This window comes from Podarcis erhardii (assembly GCF_964252035.2).
Source record: "Podarcis erhardii genome assembly, chromosome: 3".
Taxonomy (NCBI): domain Eukaryota; kingdom Metazoa; phylum Chordata; class Lepidosauria; order Squamata; family Lacertidae; genus Podarcis; species Podarcis erhardii.
This window is the reverse complement of record NC_138507.1, coordinates 122,092,195-122,115,457: the sequence shown is the minus strand read 5'-3', so window position 1 is coordinate 122,115,457 and position 23,263 is coordinate 122,092,195. Positions and strand designations below refer to the sequence as shown.

The following is a 23,263-nucleotide window of genomic DNA, read 5'->3' as shown; positions in this document are numbered from 1 at the left end:
CAACAAATTCATTGATATATATTTTTAATGGCATGACAGCATATAAATGTTCTTACACATAAGCAAATGGTGGGTTTTGAGGAGTAATTCAGAGGAAGGCAGTGCCATGAAGCAATCTCAGAAGTGGCTCCTGGAGAGACCATGGTCAATATTTTTGACAGTGAAATTTTGGTATCTCTTCCTACCCTTTGCAAAACTAAGGACAGTTTGGCAAGGGTGCCTTGAAATCACACACAAAATGTTTCCCCTGTAATTTGCTTGCTCTGAAGTAAAATATTTTAGAAATTTGAATTTTAAATATTTCATAGAATCATAGAATTGTAGAGTTGGAAGGAACCATGAAGAGTTATCTAACGCAACTCCCTGCAATGTGGGTGTTCATGGGCCATGTGTTCTGGGACTGATGGGATTTGCTGTCCAAAAACCCAGTTGGGAAAGACTGCCCTAAATGTTAAGAAACTCATTTCCTTTCGTTTTCTGCTCTTTTTTTCCAATTGAAGGAAAGAGACCTGGGAAATGCCTAAAACAGTCAGCTGTTTGTGATCCATGCATGAACAGCAGTCTCTGTGAGTTGTCTATTGGGTCCTCCTTTGGGGGCAAACAACTTGCTGGAGGACTTGTCCATGGTGCTGAAATCTTGGTGCCAGGAAACCTCTCCTTCGGGTTGTTATCCTCCATGAAAAATGGACGAGTTGCAGGCAATCTGCTCAATTTAATCCAAAGAAATCCTGTGTCTAAGCACACTGCCTCAAGGAGGTTTGGAGAAGACCTTGGGTCCTAGATTGAGTTGGCATTATTCCATACAAGGCGGAATAACAGAGGGGAGTGGAATTCACGCTTGCCATCCTCTGGACCATATATCCTGGGTTCTCGAATCGACGCACACCTATAACCTTGCAATCCTGATGGCAGCTCCACATTCAGCCTTAGGCTCTCCTTTGCAGTGGATCCTTTCCTTTCCACGCCAATGCAAAGTTTGGGGTTTGCACCAAGGAGACGTCTCCATGCAGGCCACCCTCTGAACGAGTGGCTGTTCCATTGCCAGCTGGCCTGGGCCTGTGCTTGCACCATGAAGCTTGGGGTGCCTTCAGGACCCCAAAGGCTGGTGGCACAAATACTCCTCTTCCTGGCTTTCCTGAACCACCGCTCCCTGCAGAGACCCCTGGCGGCCGATGGCGAAGGGATGAGCGGAGATGACGGCCACCAAGGGAGCCCTGGACTCATCCAGTGTGGAGAATACAGCAACCAGGTCCTGCCCAATGGCAGGTGCAAGATCATCGCCACCTTGCCACAACTGGACCAGCAGAGGTGCCCTGACATGTTCCGTTGCACGGATGAAGTCTCCTACTGGCTCCACGAGAACGAGGAGAGGAAGCAGCAGATCCTGGAACTGCGGGAACTCATCTCTGAACTCCAGGAGGAGCTGAGGAACCATCGCCACCGCATCAAGATTTTGGAGCTGCAGGTGAGTTTCTTATTTATTTATTTCAATATATAATTTTTATTGATTTTTACATATAAATTTTAAAATGTACCACAAAACATATCACTTATACAATCTTTTTTTAAGACTTCCATCAGCACCTCTGATGATCCACCAATTTAACCGCTTCTTATGCATTTCTTAATTTTATATTGCCTTTACATCTCTTAACAAATCATCCTTCCCCTTCTCCATTTTTGGAGAATACTCCTCACAAAACTTCTTGCAAACCTACAAATGTCTTCTGATCTTCACAAATACTTTTCAAATAGTCTGTAAATTTATTCCAGTCTTCAGTGAATTTCTGGTCCCGCCAGTTTCGAATCCTTCCTGTTAGTTTATCTAATTCTGCATAGTCCATTAACTTCATCCTCCATTCTTCAATCGTCGGTAATTCTTCTTGCTTCCATTTTTGGGCCAGTAATATTCTTGCTGCTGTTATTGCATATAAAAAGAGCTTATACTCCTTTCTATTTATATCACTCCCAACAATGCCCAGTAAAAATGCTTCTGGTTTCTTTATAAATGTATATTTCAACATTTTTTTCATCTCATTATATATCATCTCCCAGAAGCATTTCACCTTTTTACATTCCCACCACATGTGATAAAATGTTCCCTCTTTTTCTTTACATTTCCAACATTTACTACTGACTTTATACATTTTTTCTAACTTGACAGGTGTAATATACCATCTATACATCATTTTCATCACATTTTCTTTTAGGTCTCAGGTGAGTTTCTTAATGGGGAAAAACATGGGCAGCAATTTATGTCAGAGATAGGGAGACTTTGGGGACCATTGGGCTGGATCTGTCCCCATTCCCATGTTCCAACTTTAGTGCATGTTGGGGCAACCCACCTGTCAGTCACATGATGCCATTGTGACATCAGATTCATTCATTCATCAATCCATCCATCACTCAAGACATCCCAGGACAGTTGATGGAAGAAAATACAAGATAAAACACTAGTAAATAATTAAACCAAGACAACAAAATAATGACCACCCCACTTCCCACAGATACATTTAAAAGGCTATAGGACAGCCTTTCTCAACCTGTGGGTCCCCAGATGTTGTTGAATGTCAACTCCCATCATCCCTAGTAGCAAGGCCAGAGCTCAGGGGTGATGGGATTTGTAGCCCAACAACATCTGGGGACCTACAGGTTGAGAACTGCTACTATAGGATATTAATCAGCCAAAGGCAGAATAGAATGGTTCTATTACTTCCCTTGACCTGGACCAGGGGTCAGCAAACTTTTTCAGCAGGGGGCCAGTCCACTGTCCCTCAGACCTTGTGGGGGGCCGGACTATATTTAGCGGTTGGGGAATGAACGGATTCCTATACCCCACAAATAACCCCGAGATGCATTTTAATTAAAAGGGCACATTCTACTCATGTAAAAACACGCTGATTCCCAGACCGTCCGCAGGCCTGATTGAGAAGGCGAGTGGGCCGGATCCGACCCCCGGGCCTTAGTTTGCCTACCCATGACCTGGAAACTATACTTCTGTTGATGCAGCCTAGAACAAAATTAGCATTTTCTGCTGCTGAGTCACGCTGTTGGCTCATGCCAAGCATGTGGTATCCAAACACATTTATTAGAAACAAATCATATAAGAATCTGCTATAGTCAGCTTTTACCATCACAAAATCATAGAACAGTAAAGTTGGAGTGGATCCTAAGGATCTTCTAGTCCAGCAATGCAGGGATCTCAACTTAAGAGTCTCTAACAGATGGCCATTTGGCCAAGCTATAATGTCTGTGACAGAATAAATCTGACTTATTAGTGTTTATAAGGTGGCAACAGAATATCACTAGTTAGAGGAGATTGCTTGAGGTATTGGAACCCCAGAGCTGAGACCCCATAAGGCAGGCTTCCATAACCTCGGCCCTCCAGATGTTTTGGGACTACAACTCCCATGATCCCTAGCTAGCAGGACCAGTGGTCAGGGATGATGGGAATTGTAGTCTCAACACATCTGGAGGGCCGAGGTGGAGGAAGCCTGCCATAAGGCAAATAGGAAGCCCAGGTAGGACTGAGAGAGCCTTTATCCAGAAAAAGGGGGTTGTTGATTACAATTAAATAACCCTTTTGCTCCTGAGTGGTGGGATTGAGCAGAGGAGGAGAGGACAGACTGCCACCCAGTTTATTTGATTAATCATCTGCTTTCTGATTGATTGATTGATTGATTGATTGATTACAGGTAAATATTTGCACTCTTTCAAAAGCTTGACAGCTTTCGACAGTGTCTGGGATTCTTTAAAACTAGCCTCTGAAACTAAATACATGCTTAACTCAGGACCATGCCAAATTTAATTGTCTCTCTGTAATTTAATCGACTGAAAATGTGGACTTGTAGCAGTAAGCAACAAGGATTTCTGCTGGTGCAATGGAATTTTCCCTCTCCCAGCCCTCCAGGCACCCTCTAAATCTGTTCTGGGGCTTCCCCAATACTCTGAAGCAGATTTTGGGTGCAATGGGGAGGGAGGAGTCTCTCAAAACAAATGCATTAGTTGCCCCCCCCCCCTTTTAGGCTGTCATCCTCACACCACTTACTTGGGAGCAAGCCCTTTCCAGTTCAACAGGACTTAACTTCCAAGTAGGCATGTTTAGGATTGGGCTGTTAGTTGATTAATCTACCAAATAAAAAATAGCTTCCCTATTTATTTATTTATTTATTTATTGGTTCGCTCCCAGATGTAAGAAGAGAACAGATTGCAATATGTGCTTTAATATTTGCATAACTGGAGGTTATGTAAATGAAAAAAAGAAAATAGAGAATCGAGTAAGAGAAAGGATGGCTGTTCTCCAGGTATGAATTACAGAAGGAAGGGAGATTTGACCCCTTAGGAAAAAACAATATTTTCTTATTATTAGGACTCATAAATCTTGGCCATCCGACGGAGCTCAGAATTTGTTTATGGAGATCGCCTGGCTGGAACCATTCTGCAATTTTGCGTCCATCACCTGCACAAATTTGGTTGCTCCTCTCTGAGGATGAGAGCACCTACACTCCTGGTATTAATCAATTGATCATCATCATGTTTTAACTTTGATTAACATTAGTAGCAACCCAAAAATGTGGCAGCAAGGTACTGCATCGTACAGTTTATAAAACCAACAAGCAGTAAATAGCAAGAGAAAGAAACAGCGACACAGCAATACAAATCAAGACATCCATATTTCCTTAGTTGGCATGAATGGATGGTGAACGTTGAGCATCTAAGTCTGGAGTTTAGTAAATAAAATCCGCACGGCTGATGTAAAAGCATTCTGAGTAGTAGGAGTAGTAGGAGTAGTAATCATCATCATCATCATCATCATTTATTATTTTTAGCCCGCCCATCTGGCTGGGTTTCCCCAGCCACTCTGGGCAGCTTCCAACCGAATATTAAAAACAATACAGCATCAGACATTAAAAACATCTCTAAAGAGGGCCGCCTTCAGTTGTCTTTTAAAAGTAAAATAGTTGTTTATTGCCTTGACATCTGGTGGGAGGGCGTTCCACAGGGCGGGTGCCACTACCGAGAAGGCCCTCTGCCTGGTTCCCTGTAACTTGGCATCTTGCAGTGAGGGAACTGCCAGAAGGCCCTTGGAGCTGGACCTCAGTGTCTGGGCAGAACGATGGGGGTGGAGACGCTCCTTCAAGTATACTGGACCGAGGCCGTTTAGGGCTTTCACGGTCAGCACCAACACTTTGAATTGTGCTCGGAAACGTACTGGGAGCAAATGTAGATCTTTCAAGACCGTGTTATGTGGTCTCAGCAGCTGCTCCCAGTCACCAGTCTAGCTGCTGCATTCTGGATTAGTTGCAGTTTCCGGGTCACCTTCAAAGGTAGCCCCACGTAGAGCACATTGCAGTAGTCCAAGCGGGAGATAACCAGAGCATGCACCACTCTGGTGAGACAGTCCGTGGACAGATAGGGTCTCATCCTGCGTACCAGATGGAGCTGATAAACAGCTGCCCTGGACACAGAATTGACCTGCGCCTCCATGGACAGCTGTGAGTCCAAAATGACTCCCAGGCTGTTCACCTGGTCCTTCAGGGGCACAGTTATCCCATTCAAGACCAGGGAGTCCTCCACACCCACTTGCCCCCTGTCCCCCCAAAACAGTACTTCTGTCTTGTCAGGATTCAGCCTCAATCTGTTAACTGCCATCCATCCTCCAACCATGTCCAGTCCTACACACACACACACACACCCTGGAAACACGCAGCTTGTGTGCAATTTCCCCTCGCCATAGACAACGTCCAAAAGTTATTATCCCACCAAGCCAAATGCAGATATTGGTTCAAGGTTTTCCATTGTGGGGCTATTGAAATCCCAGCTGCAGCTAAGCACCCACTTCATAAATTCTTCAGCTGTTGTCTTGCTAAACATCAGGAAGAACTTTGTGGTGGGAAGAGCTGTTTGACAGGGAAACGGTCTCCCTCGGGAGGTTGTGGGACTCTCTTTCCTTGGAGGTACTTAAGCAGAGGTTGGAGGGCCACCTGTCATGGATGATTCAGGTGAGATTCCTGCACTGCAGGGGGTTGGACTAGATGACCGCAGGACCCCTTCCAACTCTGATAATAATAATAAATTTTATTTATACCCCGCCCTCCTGGGCCAGAGCCAGGCTCAGGGTGGCTAACACCAGTACAATTACAGTAAAAACGTAATAGGCGGGGGGAATTTAAAATACAGGTTAAAATGAAATTTAAAATGCAGCCTCGTTTTAAACGTAGCCCATAGATCAAAACCATAAGGGGAGGGAAACATAAGGGTCAGATTGAGTCCAAGCCAAAGGCCAGACGGAACAGCTCTGTCTCTCTCTCTCTCTCTCTCTCTCTCTCTCTCTCTATATATATATATATATATATTACAATACAAAATTATAAAACATAACACACACTTTATCACAAATACATTCTTTTTGGACTTCCCTCAGATCTTCTGATAATCCTCCGTTTTATTCATTTCTTACACATTTCCTAATTTTATATTGCCTTATATTAATAACATCTCCTCACTCCTTTTTCATTTTTACAATGTTTCCAATATTAATTCTTCACAGAGCTTCTTGCAAACGGAACAGCTCTGTCTTGCAGGCCCTGCAGAAAGATGTCAATTCCTGCAGGGCCCTGATCTCTTGTGACAGAACGTTCCACCAAGTTGGGGCCAGTACTGAAAAGGCCCTGGCCCTAGTTGAGACCAAACTAACCACCTTGTGGTTTGCGACCTCCAAAATGTTGTCATTTGTGGACCTTAAGGTCCTCCACGGGGCATACCAGGAGAGGCAGCCCCGTAGGTACAAGGGTCCTAGGCCATATAGGGCTTTAACGGTCAAAACCAGCACCTTAAACCTGATCCTGTACTCCACCGGAAGCCAATGCAGTTGGTAAAACACTGGATGAATGTGATCCCACAGCAAGGACCCCATAAGGAGTCCTTGCATTTCTATGATTCCATGATTCACATATTCAGGAATGACAGCTGTGGGGAAACCTGAACAGGTAAATTAGTTATTTTGGATATTTATTTTAGATACACCTGGGAAGGATGAAACCTGGGGGCATCCCAGTCAAAAATGGAAGGAAACCCCCTGGAGCCCAGAGCCCCACCTGTGATGACTGCGATGTAGTATGAGAACACCTGCACAGCTGTACCATGACCATAATAGCGGGTGGCGCTGTGGGTTAAACCACAGAGCCTAGGACTTGCCGATCAGAAGGTCGGCGGTTCGAATCCCTGCGACGGGGTGAGCTCCCGTTGCTCGGTCCCTGCTCCTGCCAACCTAGCAGTTTGAAAGCACCTCAAAGTGCAAGTAGATCAATAGGTACCACTCCGGCGGGAAGGTAAACGGCGTTTCCGTGCGCTGCTCTGGTTCGCCAGAAGCGGCTTAGTCCTGCTGGCCACATGACCCGGAAGCTGTACGCCGGCTCCCTCGGCCAGTAAAGCGAGATGAGCGCCGCAACCCCAGAGTCAGCCATGACTGGACCTAATGGTCAGGGGTCCCTTTACCTTTACCTAAATAAATCTGAGCTCAGTTTCCTGATGATGTCTGTGGCGCAAGCCCCACCACTAGGCAAGGGACTCCCATGCCAGGTTCCCATGGTAGCTCAGCTAAGGGATAAATCAATTTCATTTCCTGTTAGTTTGCAGGTTGTGGGACCAATGGATTTTAGAAGCAGTCCAGTAGGAAGATATCCTGAAAATCACAGAAGGGAATAGACCTCTTGTGCTCGCTGTAGGCTTCCCGCAGGCATCTGGTTGGCCGCTGTGAGGCCAGGATGCTGGACTAGGCAGGCCACGGGCCTGATCCACCAGGCTTTCCTCATGTTCTTGTCTTCCTGCATGAGCCCCACTGCAAAGGGGCTCCTACTCGAGAGGAGCTTCAAGAAGGAGAACCTCACTGAATTGTGTACCCCTGTTGGTTCATGTCCCTGTACTGGGTTTCGTACCAAGCGTGCTCTTGTTGGATCATGCCCTTTATCCAACACATGTTGGCTTATTTCTCTGCTGAGCTCCCCGCAGCCACAAAGTGCCTCCGTGCGAGACGAGAGGATCACAAGTTCTCTTCGTGTAATTCTCTGCAGAGGGTCCTTTCCCTTTGCCAGATAAGCTTCTCTTGGGGGGTTGGCTAATGACAGATCAGACCGATGAGCCAGAGATCTCAATCACACCAGAGCCATCAGCTCTTAAGGAGTCCAGCCACAGAAGTCTTTTTTTAAAAATAATAATAATAATATTTATTCAAAGTTTAAGAGTTACAGAAAGAAAAAAAACGAAAAATACAAAATACAAAAAAAATACAACAACAACAAAAAAGAAAATACACTCACTTAAAAAAGAGGAAAAAGAACAGATTAAACCTTTACATAACTTTCTTCCTTTACTTATTTCCTTGACCTCCTCACACCTCCCATTTTTGTATTCTAGTTCAAATCGTTATTTCTGCAAATCCTTCCAACCTTCCTACACAAGTCTTGTACATTTTGTGTGTGTGTGTGTTAGGAATCTGCAACATGGACTGCCTTATAGTGCAATACAGCCCTGTTCAGGGAAGTTTTTAACGTGTGACATTATAATGTATTTTTAATCTTTGTTGGAAGTCACCCAGAGTGGCTGGGGAAACCCAGCCAGATGGGCGGGGTACAAAGAATAAATTATTATTATTATTACTATTATTATTATTATTATTATTATTATTATTATTATTATTATTCCCCAGCACAATGTTTCCTCAGCAAACTAGCCCACTGCATTTTGCCCAGCCTTTAGCAGAGGTCAGCAAACTTTTTCAGCAGGAGGCCGGTCCACTATCCATCAGTCCTTGTTGGGGGCTGGACTATATTTTTTGGGAGGAAGTAATGAATGAATTCCTATGCCCCACAAATAACCCAGAGATGCATTTTAAATAAAAGGACACACTCTACTCATGTAAAAACATGCTGATTCCCAGAGCGTCCGTGGGCCGGATTTAGAAGGCAATTGGGCCAGATCCAGCCCCCGGGCCTTAGGCTGCCTACCCATGCTTTAAAGCATCAGTAGAAAACAGCATTCTTATAATCCTAATATTGTAGAGTTAGAAGGGACACAGAATATCATCTATTTTTTTTTTAAAATAATATTTATTAAAATTTTCCAATTAATTACAAATTAATAAAACATCCAATTTCAAATCTTTTTCCAATTACATCCTTTCAGGACTTCCCCTTCCCTCCCCCCCGTGTATTCCAAATCTCTCAAATGATCTCAACAAGTTCTTCTCCTCAATTCAGACTTGTTATCCTTAACCCATTTTTTTTTTTAAAAAAAAAAAAAAAAAACATTATTTTCCATTCCCCTAAAATAGGCTTATTCCCACCATGAGTTCCCCACTTTAGAATACCATGTAGATGTATATAGCCTAAATAAAACATAGTTTACGCCCTTTGGATTCCACATTTCCCACCCCCCCTTTTCCCGGTTGCGTTCCCAATGTTCCTCAATGTCCGATATTTCCACATCTCTCTAAGTCATAGTCCTTTGCCAGTCCTCTTTAGTTTCGAATGTCCAATCATGGAAGGATTCTGTCTCAAAGAAAGGCCCATTTTTTCCATCCAGATTTTTATATCCAGGAGTGAAGAACTCCAAATTATAATCCTTAAGCTTGTCAAATCTGGATGTCCCAAATGTCCCCACTTTTGACTTGGTCCAATTCTTGTTATTTTGTTGTTCTTATTGATCACACTCCTCTTTCTATTTCTTTCTGTCCCTGTTTTCCTGCACAAATGTCCTAATTCCAAAAGTTAGTTCCTTTACAGAGGCTTGTTATTCAGAAACAAAACATTACGTCAAGTTCCTTTCATTCCACAACAGATGATTCCATTGTCTTCTTCGGTGTAGTGGCCTCTGTAGTCATAATAATGTTCCATTTCTGCAGTTTCCCAGGAGATAAACAGTTCAGTTCCAATTTCCAGCTAAAACCACTTGTAATATCCCTCGGCTCCTCTAGGTGGATTGCAAAAACTGAGTTCTCTTCCAGATCGCGTCCATTAGCCCTAGTAACTTTATAATCCTTATTTAAAACAATTTGTATCCAATTTATAACAAATATAACCAGCAAAGTCCTTGTAACATAGTCTCTATCTTATTTTCCGCTTTGACAGCTCTTTGACAGCTGTCAAAACTTGCCTTTCTCCTCTCCAAACTCCGTCATCGATTGCTCCCGGGGTTCCAGGGGGGGTTGTTTTTAAGTCCGAATTCTACTTTCCTCCTCCAGCTCAATCTCAGGGACACAGAATATCATCTAGACCAACCCCTTGCAATGCAGGAAAATTTAGCCATCCCATATGGGGTTCGAATCTGCAACCTTGGTATTATCAGCTCCACACTCTAACCAACTGACCTATCCAGGCCATTCTTGATTATTTGTTTATTTGGAGCTCTTGAGACCTCGCTTTTCAGCCACAAAGGCTCCCAGTGCAGGTTGCATACCATAGGGACGCGGGTGGCGCTGTGGTCTAAACCACCGAGCCTCTTGGGCTTGCAGATCAGAAAGTTGGCGGTTTGAATCCCCGCAACGGGGTGAGCTCCCATTGCTCTGTCCCTGCTCCTGCCAACCTAGCCATTCAAAAGCACACCAGCGCAAGTAGATAAATAGGTACTGCTGCAGGGGGACAGTATACAGTGTTTCCGAGCACTTTGGTTTCTGTCACAGTGTTCCGTTGCGCCAGAAGCGGTTTTATCATGCTGGCCACATGACCTGGAAAACTGACTGTGGACCAACGCCGGCTCCCTCAGCCTGAAAGCGAGATGAATGCCGCAACCCCAGTCACCTTCGACTGGACTTAAGTGTAAAGGGGGGGCTTTACCTTTGCCTTCAGCTTCATACAACCAATTAAACAAGGCAGTCCCTGCCCCACAGGCTTACAGTCAGGGCGAAAACACAACACGAAAGGGTAAAGCCACAGGGAGGGAAGAGGAACAACAAACCTCAATATTGGGCACCAATTTCTAAAGAGTTGTTCCTCTATTGACCAGTTGACCCAGCTCAGGAGGTGGGGAGGGGGTGATGTTTATTTCTGGAGCATCTCATCCCACTCTTGAATGTTTTGCTTGTCCTTCTTTATCTATCATCTATCTATCTATCTATCTATCTATCTATCTATCTATCTACTTATTAATTTTTTACATATCATTCCCAACAATCATATAACATATTTTCTTATCTTATACAATGTTTTGGACTTCCATCAACTGCATCTGAAGGTTTTTTCAATCTTTATCACTTAATCTACATTTCTTAATTTCCCTATTACTTTTATTTGTCGTTAACTAATAACTCTCTTCATTATCTTCTCTGCAATATTTCACACAGTCCTCCTTACAATACGTCTCGCAGTCCTGCTAGCGTAATCTGTTTATTACAATTGCTTTTCCAATATTTACTCCAGTCCTCTGACAATCTCTGGTCCCACAGGTTTCAGATTCCTTCCTGTAATCTTATCCAATTCTGCATAGTCCATTAATTCTATTGTCCTTCTTTATTTCATGCCCCCATCCTGCTGCTGCGAAGCATGAGGAGAGTCCAGCCTCTTGGGCTTGCCGACCAGAAAGTTGGCGGTTTGAATCCCCGCAACGGGGTGAGCTCCCATTGCTCTGTCCCTGCTCCTGCCAACCTAGCCATTCGAAAGCACACCAGCGCAAGTAGATAAATAGGTACTGCTGCAGGGGGACAGTATACAGTGTTTCCGAGCACTTTGGTTTCTGTCACAGTGTTCCGTTGCGCCAGAAGTGGTTTTATCATGCTGGCCACATGACCTGGAAAACTGACTGTGGACCAACGCCGGCTCCCACAGCCTGAATGTGAGATGAGTGCCGCAACCCCAGTCACCTTCGACTGGACTTAAGTGTAAAGGGGGGGCTTTACCTTTGCCTTCAGCCTCATACAACCAATTAAACAAGGCAGTCCCTGCCCCACAGGCTTACAGTCAGGGCGAAAACACAACACGAAAGGGTAAAGCCACAGGGAGGGAAGAGGAACAACAAACCTCAATATTGGGCACCAATTTCTAAAGAGTTGTTCCTCTATTGACCAGTTGACCCAATTCAGGAGGTGGGGAGGGGGCTCTGGAGCATCTCTTGAATGCTTTGTTTGTCCTTTATTCCACGCCTCCTGCCGGCCCCCTTTCTGCTGCTGCGAAGCATGAGGAGAAGTCCAGCCGCAATGCCACCGTGGAGCAGCGGGTTCAGGAGCTGGAGCAGCACTACCAGGAGGCCAGCACCCTTCAGCACATTCAGGCCACGCTGCTTTACGACATGCAGGCCCAGGTCCACAATGTCTCCCTGCTGATGGACTGGGTGCGGCACAACCCAGGCTGCCTGGTCCCGGTGGAGATGAGGCTCCAGCACGAGATGCATTACCCAGGTGAGTCACCCCGGAAGAGCTGGGAGTCAGGTTTGAGTCCCACGTTGGGCAAAAGACTCCTGCCCTGCAGTGGGTTGGACTAGATGACCCTTGGGGTCAGGGCCGAAATTAGCTTTGAAGGTACTGAAGGTAACGAGGCCCTTTATGTGTCCAGCTGTGCTTTGTCAACAACAAATTGTCGCAGTTTTTTGTGTTGAATATATGCTATATGGGACGCAGGTGGAACTGTGGGTTAAACCACAGAGCCTAGGACTTGCTGATCAGAAGGTTGGCGGTTCGAATCCCCGTGACGGGATGAGCTCCCATTGCTCGGTCCCTGCTCCTGTCAACCTAGTAGTTTGAAAGCACGTCAAAGTGCAAGTAGATAAATAGGTACCCCTCCGGTGGGAAGGTAAACGGCGTTTCCGTGTGCTGCTCTGGTTCGCCAGAAGCGGCTTAGTCATGCTGGCCACATGTCCTGGAAGCTGTACGCCGGCTCCCTCGGCCAGTAAAGCGAGATGAGCGCCGCAACCCCAGAGTCGGCCACGACTGGACCTAACGGTCAGGGGTCCCTTTACCTTTACCTTTTACTTTTGCTTGAGCGTGCATTGATTTCATCACCTCCCCAATCCCATCCTGAGCCTTCATTTGGCACCCCCTCTGTATTCTGTGGGGCATCCCTGCCCCCTTTTGTCTCCTGGTCCTCTCCCCAGCCTAAGATCCCAAAGGAAGTGCCCTTGATGGTGTTTGTGATGCTGTTTCTTCGGTTGAGGGCTTTGACCCCATAACAACAACCAGGTCGACGGAACCCTTCCCATCTATCCTCCAACTGGGATTATGTGATAAAGACTTTCACCCACTAGCCCAAATCCAGCCTGAGCCCCTGACGTAGGCGAAGGGAAGAGCACGCCTCTGGGCTAGCAATCCTTTAAGCCAGGCAGTTCTGGATGTTGTGTGCTCGCTGTCCCCCTGGCTTTAAGCGGGATGTTGACCAGGTCAGTCCGCTCCTGATCCCACTGCACACCGAGGCTACGTAAGCAGAGTCACCTCGGTTGCCCCTGGGCCAAAGGGAGAGGCATTTTGCAGCAAGAAGAGGGACTCTGGTCACTGTGCTTGGGTGGGGTTCAATCACATGCCAGTGTGGAACTAGGGCTGCCATAAGTCTGGGATTTCCAGGACATATCCGGGATTCGTCCGTTGGAAATAGTGTCTGGGTGGAATTTCAGGAAATCGGTAAAAATGTCCAGGAAAACCCAGGTGTATGGAAACCCATGTCGGAAGTGTTGCTTTGTTGGTGAATTTCCTTAAGAATATATCAAAAACTTAATTTTTTTGGAGATTTCACACACACAAAAACTTAACAAAAGGAGGGAGGGAGGAAAAGGAGAGGAAGGAAGGAAGGAAGGAAGGAAGGAAGGAAGGAAGGAAGGAAGGAAGGAAGGAAGGAAGGCAGGCTCAACAGCTCCCCTCCCCTCCCCCCCCAAAAAAATCTCAACAACTTTTGTGTTCAGATTTTCACTTCTTGAAATATGGCAACTCTTGTTTGTTGTTGTTTAGTCGTTTAGTCGTGTCTGACTCTTCATGACCCCCTGGACCAGAGCACGCCAGGCACTCCTGTCTTCCCCTGCCTCCTGCAGTTTGGTCAAACTCATGCTGGTAGCTTCAAGAACACTGTCCCACCATCTCGTCCTCTGTCGTCCCCTTCTCCTTGTGCCCTCCATCTTTCCCAACATCAGGGTCTTTCCCAGGGAGTCTTCTCTTCTCATGAGGTGGCCAAAGTCTTGGAGCCTCAGCTTCAGGATCTGTCCTTCCAGTGAGCACTCAGGGCTAATTACCTAAAGAATGGAGAGGTTGGATCTTCTTGCAGTCCATGGGACTCTCAAGAGTCTCCAATTAAAGTCAAAACAAAACAAATTCCTTCCAGTAGCACCTTAAAGACCAACTAAGTCAGTTCTTGGTATGAGCTTTCGTGTGCATGCACACTTCTTCAGATACCTAGATCTTCCATTTCATGCGGCTCAATGTGGTGCCTTCCATAGTTCCAGTTACAGATAGGTAGCCGTGTTGGTCTGCCATAGTCAAAACAAAACAAATTCCTTCCAGTAGTGTGCATGCACACGAAAGCTCATACCAAGAACTGACTTAGTTGGTCTTTAAGGTGCTACTGGAAGGAATTTGTTTTGTTTTGACTATGGCAGACCAACACGGCTACCTATCTGCAATTAAAGTCAGTTTGTTGTTATTGGTTTGCGGGCTCAGTCCAGATGATGCCTTGAAGTGGTTTTTGTCTCCCTTCCGCCCCGGCAGATGTGAAGCACGCCAAGAACTGCCCCATCGATTGTGCCTCCATATACTACAACGGAGTCCGGCGGTCGGGCGTCTATAGCATCATGCCATCCGATGGAGGTCTGCCCATTGAAGTGCTGTGCGAGATGGATGTGGAAGGTATTACATGTTGAGATGCTTGGGTCAGACGCTGCTTCTTTCGCAGAGGGTTTACTGAAGTGCACCTCTCTGCTGAAGTGGCTCTTGCAGGATCCTGGACTAGATGTTAATTGTTTAATTCACACTGAAATGGAGAGTGCCTCTGTGTGTTTAACTGGAAGATTCCATTGAAGCTAAAGAAGAGCTCTCTAAGCACCTGGATGGGTTGATAATTAACTGTTGGAGTTCTCTGCTAACTAACATGTGAGTGTTTAACCTTAGATCACATGAGAGATATTCAATTGCAAATTGCCATTTTGAAGGGAGTTGCCTATGGTTCTTTTGTTCCCAGCCAGAGTAGGAGTAAGGTAAAGGTAAAGGGACCCCTGACCGTTAGGTCCAGTCGTGACCGACTATGGGGTTGCGGCGCTCATCTCGCTTTACTGGCCGATGGAGCCGGTGTACAGCTTCCGGGTCACGTAGCCAGCATGACTAAGCCCCTTCTGGCGAACAAGAGCAGTGCACGGAAACGCCGTTTACCTTCCCGCTGGAGCAGTACCTGTTTATCTACTTGCACTTTGACGTGCTTTCGAACTGCTAGGTAGGCAGGAGCAGGGACCGAGCAACGGGAGCTCACCCCGTCGTGGGGATTCGAACCGCCGACCTTCTGATCGGCAAGTCCTAGGCTCTGTGGTTTAACCCACAGCTCCACCCGCGTCCCTCAGGGGTCCTTTACCTTTAAATCTTCCAAACAGGGTGGGAGAAGTTCAGATCCGGGTGACTTTTCTTTTCAATTGGATTGTCAGTTCAGTGACATTTCTCGCCGCAACTGTGTGACAGGTGGAGGCTGGACCGTCATCCAGCGGCGTCAGGACGGCACAGTCAATTTCAACCGGACGTGGAACGAGTACAAAGACGGCTTTGGGGAGTTGAGCAGTGAATTCTGGATGGGCAACGAAAACATTCACAAGATCACCAGCCAAGGGGACTACTCTCTCCGCATCGACCTGGAAGATTGGAACAATAAGCACAAACATGCCTTTTACCAGCTGTTCAGGTAGGTCTCCAGGTGAGAGGGCATCTGGGTTGCTGCCCAGCAAAACACGATAATACGATAATCTTTATTGTCATTGTCCCATACAGAACAACGAAATTCAAAAATCTACATAATAAATTCAAAACCCAACAAGCCTGCTATCCCAACCTGGTTAGCCCCCTAAAAACTCTGATACCCCATAATTAAATACAATATACTCCCATACAGACTCCTTACAATGCTTTTAAAACCAAAATCGCATTTGGGTAGAAACTGTTTCTCAGGCGGCCAGTCCTAGTCTTTATAACCCTGTACCTTCTTCCATCTTTCTTCTTGGGAAAGATGGAGGGCACAAGGAGAAGGGGACGACAGAGGACGAGATGGCTGGATAGCGTTTGCGAAGCTACAAACATGAGCCTGACCAAACTGCGGAAGGCAGTGGAAGACAGGAGTGCCTGGCGTGCTCTAGTCCATGGGGTCACAAAGAGTCGGACACGACTAAACGACTAAACAACAACAATAAACATTCTTCCAGAAGGCAGAAACTGAAAGAGATCATTTCCGGGGTGTGCACTATCCTGCACTATCTCTGCAGCTTTCTTATGGCACCTGGCAGCGTAGATTTGATCCAAGGTGGGAAGAGTGCACCCAATTATTCTCCCCACAGTCTTTACAACCCTGGACAGCATTGTTTTTTCCCTGACCGTGCAGTTCCCAAACCACACACACAGACCATAAGTTAATACACTCTCAACAATACACCACCCATATTTTAGAAGTTACCAGCAGGATGGCTTTCCTCTATCCAAAGCACCCTGTTGTTGAACTTCCCCCTCCCATCATCCCCAAGAGCCAGCATGCCCAATGGTCAGGGATTTGTTTTATTCATTTATTTCATGCCATTCCTACACTTTATTGTTACAACAAAAAACCAAGCGGTTTACAAAAAAAGATAAAACCATAAAATTATCAATGGGGGGGAATAGCAGGAAAATTCTTAAACTTTCTAAACATCTGCATGGGCGTGTCTAATTATTATTATTTTTTAATGGATAAATAAATGAAATCATTTAAGTTTACACCCCATCCTTTAGGAGCAGGGACTGAGAAATGGGAGCTCACCCCATCGCGGGGATTCGAACCGCCGACCTTCTGATCAGCAAGTCCTAGGCTCTGTGGTTTAACCCACAGCACCACCCACGTCCTATACAAATGTTTTAATGAGATGATAAATAATACGCCATCTGCAGGAGGCCCTCGCTTGCAGAGCGCAGAGGTTAGGAAACAAGAAGCCCAAGGACAGCGTTCCTTTCGATTTCCGCAAATTCACCTCCCCTCTGAAGTTGCCCTGGCTCAGGAGTGACGGCTTAGAAGCCCACTCTAAGATAATCATCATCATCATCATCATCATCATCATCATCATCATTTATTATTTATACCCCACCCATCTGGCTGGGCCTCCTCAACCACTCTGGGCAGCTTCCATAGAAACCAAAAATACAGTAAAATATCACACGTTAAAAACTTCCCTAAACAGGGCTGCCTTAAGATGTCTTCTGAATGTCAGGTAGTTGTTTATCGCTTTGACATCTGCTGGAAGGGCGTTCCACAGGGCGGGCGCCACTACCGAGAAGGCCCTCTTCCTGGTTCCCTGTAACTTGGCTTCTCGCAATGAGGGAACCGCCAGAAGGCCCTCGGCGCTGGACCTCAGCGTCCAGGCAGAACGATGGGGGTGGAGTTACAGATAGGTAGCCGTGTTGGTCTGCCATAGTCAAAACAAAAAAAATTCCTTCCAGTAGCACCTTAAAGACCAACTAAGTCAGTTCTTGGTATGAGCTTTCGTGTGCATGCACACTTCTTCAGATACACAGTGTATCTGAAGAGGTGTGCATGCACACGAAAGCTCATACCAAGAACTGACTTAGTTGGTCTTTAAGGTGCTACTGGAAGGAATTTTTTTTGTTTTGATGGGGGTGGAGACGCTCCTTCAGGTGCTGAGATGCTCTCAGAAACCTTCCCTGTTGCCCTGCAGCATCGAGAACGAGGTGAATTACTACCGTCTGCATGTGGAGGGCTTCAGTGGGACGGTGGAGGATTCCTTCGCCTGGTACCACAACAAGAGGAGTTTCAGCACGCCCGACTCGGGGAATATCTGCGCCGCCATCTCCCACGGAGGCTGGTGGTACCACCAATGCTTCTTCTCCAACCTCAATGGCGTTTACTACAAAGTAAGTAAGGACACTGATGTGGTCTCCACAGCCCGCCTGCCCTCTCGGGTTTCCATTTTAATTTCAGCTTCAAGCAAGCTTGTGGGTGGGTGGGTGTAATATGCTAAAAATTGCTAAATTTATATGCTAAATTTACAGTCATATCTCAGGTTGCGTCCGCTTCAGGTTACGTGTTTTCGTGTTGCGGCCCGCGGCAACCCAGAAGTACCGAAATGGGTTCCTTCCGGGTTTCGCCACTCGCACATGTGCAGAAGCGCTAAATTGTGCCGTGCGCAGACGCAGAAACACAACTTCGGCTTGCGTAACATGAGGTTCCACTGTATATGCTAAAGCTATTTTTGGTCAACTGCATACTATCCCTTGCTTTTTCCTGTAGGACTAATTGCAGTTGTCAACAGTTGTCAACAGGTTTACCATACCCATTGAATCAATCACCCATTTCTCACTACCCTTCTGAGAAAAACCCCACCCCACCCTCCCACTGTATAATACTACTACTACTACTAATAATAATAATAATAATAATAATAAATATAATATTTATAACCTGCCCATCTGGCTGGATTTCCCCAGCTACTCTGGGCAGCTTCCAACAAAATATTAAAATACAGTGGTCTGTTAAACATTAAAAGCTTCCCTAAAAAGGGCTACCTTCAGATGTCTTCTAAAAGTCAGATAGTGGTTTATTTCCTTGACATCTGGGGGGAGGGCATTCCACAGGGCGGGTGCCACTACCGAGAAGGCCCTCTGCCTGGTTCCCTGTAACTTGGCTTCTCGCAGTGAGGGAACCGCCAGAAGGCCCTCGGAGCTGGATCTCAGTGTCCAGGCAGAACGATGGGGCTGGAGATGCTCCTTCAAGTATAATAATAATAATAATAATAATAATAATAATAATAATAATAATATTTTATTTATATCCTGTCCTCCCCAGCCGAAGCCGGGCTCAGAGTGGCTAACAACAATAAAAGTAACACAGTTTCCATAAAATCACAATCAATTAATTGAAATGCATTCTAAAAGCAATTCATTCTAGAATCATTTCTGGAGTGAGGCCGTTTAGGGCTTTAAAGGTCAACACCAACACTTTGAATTGTGCTCGGAAATGTACTGGGAGCCAATGTAGGTCTTTCAAGACTGGTGTTATATGGTCTCGGCAGCCGCTCCCAGTCCCCAGTCTAGCTGCCGCATTCTGGATTAGTTGCAGTTTCTGAATCACCTTCAAAGGTAGCCCCACGTAGAGCGCATTGCAGTAGTCCAAGCGGGAGATAACCAGAGCATGCACCACTTGGCGAGACAGTCCGTGGGCAGGGAGGGTCTCATCCTGCATACCAGGTGGAGCTGGTAGACAGCTGCCCTGGACATTGACTTCTGCTTCAGTGTATCTGAAGAAGTGTGCATGCGCACGAAAGCTTATACCCAGAACAAACTCTAAGGTGCTACTGGACAATTTTTAAAAAATAAAAAAATATTTCAACTGCTGTCAGACCAACACAGCTACCTACCTGACTCCAAACACAGGAAAGTAATTTAGGCCCTGGTGGGTCACCAGACATGGTCATAGCATTTTCTGAATCTCCCTCTCCAGACAATTGGACTGAGGTGACAGGGAAGTGTCATCCTTGAAGCTGACTTGCAACCAATGAGAGAGTTTTTTTAATACCACAGAAGACAGGGAATAGCAGTGGCGTAGCGTGGGGGTGCCAGGGGGGCCGGCCGCACCGGGCACAACATGGGCGGGGGGCGCGCTCGCACTAGCAGCTCTCTGCCCCTACTAAAATCCACGGGTTAGGGAGCCCGCGCTCGCTCGGCTTGGCGAGGAGGTCGCAGAAGGGGGAGAGCAAAGCCTTCTGCCGCGGGCCAAAAAAGGAGAGGAAGCCGGGCGGGCGGGCGGGCGGGCTGGCTGGCTGGCGGGGGTCTGGCTGCACCTGCTGCTACCGTTGCCGCTGCTGCCGGGCTTTGACAGCTTGGCGAAGCGGAGGGAGAGGAGCTTTATGGTAATTGCGGCTCTCTCTCCACTGGCCTTCTGGGTAGTGAGCCGAGCCGAGCAGGGAGTCTGGCGAGGGGGCAGGAAGAGACTTTCCCCCCTTTTTTCCACCTCGCCTGGTCAAAAAGGAGAGCGGAGTCTCCTCAGGGCGCCCTCAGGCAGGGCAGGGCAAGGCAAGCAGAGCAAGGAGGAGAGAGAGGGGAAGGTGGGGGGGGAGCGGCCAGGAAACGCCACGGTGTGGAGGGGGAATCAATTAAGGAGAGAAAGCGAAAAGCCTTGGAGAAAGGGAAAAAAGGAAAGAAAAGAGGCAGCTCCGGGAGAGCGCGGGGGAAAGAGAAGCCTCGCTGCTGCTGCTGCTTGGGAGAGTAAATTACTGTACTTGCCTTGCCCCGGGTTAGGGGGCGCAAATTACTTGCCTTGCCCCGGGTGCTGATAACCCACGCTACGCCGCTGGGGAATAGTGGGGATTCGAATCCAAGTCACACACAGTCCCATCGGACAGTGTTGTTGTTCAGCCCCCATCAGTCCCAGCTGACAGGGGTCAGTAGGAGATGGGAGTTAGAATCCAGAAACACCTGGAGAAAGCGGATAGGAGAGAAATGCAGTGTGCTTCTCAGAGCTCCAGGTGAAGTGAAATACAGCCATCTTTCCAAATTTGCTCTATTCTGAATTTTGCAATGCAGTTCTCCTATGGGGAGGGGGGCAGTGAACATAAGAATGAATGTCTCAGTGAAAAGAGCAGGCAAAATGCTTGCAAGAAATGTGTTGATTAGGGGAAATTGCATACTCAGTACAGTCATATCCTGGGTTACAGACGCTTCAGATTGTGCATTTTCAGGTTGCGCACTGCACCAAACCTGGAAGTACCGGAATGGGTTACTTCCAGGTTTCGGCGCTCGCGCATGCACAGCAACTCTAAATCGTGCTTTGTGTATGTGCAGAAGTGCTGAATCATGACCCGTGTGTGCACAGACGCAGCACTGCAGGTTGCGGACGTGCCACCTGCACGGATCACGTTCGCAACCCAAGAGTCCACTGTAATGTGCCTATTAGGGGGAATTTACACCAGAATGCTCAAGGTTTCCATGTAAAAAAAAGTAGCAATCATAAACCGAAGCAGAAATGAGAAACAGAGATTGATAGAATCATCCACCCTTAATTTAGAGGGTCTCGGGTCCTGCCACCCCACATTAAGCTCTAGGTGCCAGACTTCCACATCTGGTTTTAGCAAAAGGGTGCAAATTTACCCTCTGTTCTTGAAATATACTCGGAGTCGAGTGTGGATTTCATGCTCTTTATTCAGCTCATAGTAGTGAGCAATGGAAGTTCCCCCGAAATGTCTGCTTTATATACATTATTTAGACAATGGGCCCCACGTGATTGGCTAATTCCGGGATTCTCCTGTAGGCCAGTCAAGTTGCGGATTCACTTCTCCTGCGGACCAATCAGACTGCTGCATTCTGGATCCTATTGTTCTGGGACCAATCAGACAGCTGCAATTTGGATCCTATTCAACTCTGTACATAACAGTTCTCTTCCCCAACTCTCTCCCTCTCTCCTCTCCTCCCGTGTTGCCCATATGCGCAGGGTGGAAGATACTCTCTGAAGAACCGCAAGATTCTTGGCCCCGATGGAGTGGTCTGGTACACATGGAAGGACACCGATTATTACTCCCTCAAGAAAGTCACCATGATGATCCGCCCCCGCACGTTCCGCCCCCACCTCTCCCCGTGAAGCAACCCAGGATTTCCTTCTCATCAAATCACAGCTGGGCGATGGATGGCCTTTGACCCTGGACAACTGCATCGCAGTCCACCGGCCCGTCCTGAGGCATGGCCCCTCACGCCAGTCGGTCTGTCACGTGGACAATGCAAAGAGCAGTGGACAGAATCTGACCCTCGGGCGTTTTCGCCCAGGAGGGGTGCATTCTGGCAGCAAGGCTAGCTTGACGAACGAGGAGTGGTTGGTGCTCTCCCTAAATGTGGACGCTTTGGTGGCTGCAAGCTGGGGAGATGGCAGCCCAATGGAAGTCATGGCTTCTTGAGGAATGGCTGCGTCCAGCCCTTCGTCAGAACGAAACGGGCTAGGAAAAGGAAACCAACGAAATGAGTTTGGAATATCAGTATATTTTATGAAGACTGATGGGCGCCAGCTTGGAGCGGTGTAGTGCTGCCCTCTGTTGGAAGAAGCTGGGCTTTGCTGGACCTCGAAGTCCCTCTTTCGCTTACTGTTCCCGACATTCAGACATCTTGCCTGTTCAGCCTTGAGGATTCACCATTGCCTCCTGCTGCCATTCAAAAGGAACTGCTGTGCAAATGGAAGGCTCCTTGTTTTTCTCTGGCAGTTCGGGGGCATATTTCCGCAACGTATCACAGAGACCCCTTGCGACACGGACCTATATCTCTTTGAAGCTGAACTGTTTAGCGTAGTTGGAAGAAGAGGAGGAGACAAGAGACAGCATTGCTTTTACTTATTTCGTAAAATTTATATACTGCTTGATTTGTAAAGGGACGCAGGTGGCGCTGTGGGTTAAACCACAGAGCCTAGGACTTGCCGATCAGAAGGTCGGTGATTCGAATCCCCACGATGGGGTGAGTTCCCGTTGCTTGGTCCCTGCTCCTGCCAACCAAGCAGTTTGAAAGTATGTCAGACTGCAAGTAGAGAAATAGGTCCCGCTCCGGTGAGAAGGTAAACGGCGTTTCCGTGCGCTGCTCTGGTTCGTCAGAAGCGGCTTAGTCATGCTGGCCACATGACCCGGAAGCTGTACGCCGGCTCTCTCGGCCCGTAAAGTGAGATGAGCGCCGCAACCCCAGAGTCGGCCATGACCGGACCTAATGGTCAGGGGTCCCTTTACCTTTACCTTTGATTTGTAAAAACAAAACCCTCAAGATCTTTAAAATGGGGGAAAGGGCCTTTTTGCTTTCCCAACCTGGTGCTAGAGGTGGTTTTTGTGCAAAGACTCAGTCCTTCCTTGGAATGGGTTAACTGAAAAATGAGAGACTTGTATTTTCAGAATTCCTGAAAGCAGAAGCTGGAATATTATCCATGCCCCGATTCTGCCCACTGTGGAAGGGACTCTTTGGTTTGGAGTCAGGGGTGGGGAGATGGGATTGGCTGCAAAATCATAGCTGCCGGGGCAACTTCAGAAAAGCTTGAGGGAGCTGAGAGCAACATCTGCAGCAGAGATCTGGACAAGGAGGTGCAATTTATACAGCCAGGTCTGT

The 23,263-nt window shown here is 47.0% G+C and overlaps 1 protein-coding gene across 1 annotated transcript; it reads left to right on the top strand.

Annotated features, from left to right (window-relative positions):
- Window positions 1-967: 967 nt before the first annotated feature.
- LOC309337880 (angiopoietin-4-like) lies at window positions 968-22,020 on the top strand (the record flags this gene model as incomplete). The annotated part of the gene is made up of 6 exons (XM_081854852.1): window positions 968-1,465; window positions 12,166-12,388; window positions 14,675-14,812; window positions 15,632-15,848; window positions 17,860-18,055; window positions 21,627-22,020. 6 exons carry the CDS (start codon window positions 968-970, stop codon window positions 21,771-21,773), a joined length of 1,419 nt encoding a protein of 472 aa, XP_081710978.1. The 3' UTR covers window positions 21,774-22,020.
- Window positions 22,021-23,263: the final 1,243 nt, after the last annotated feature.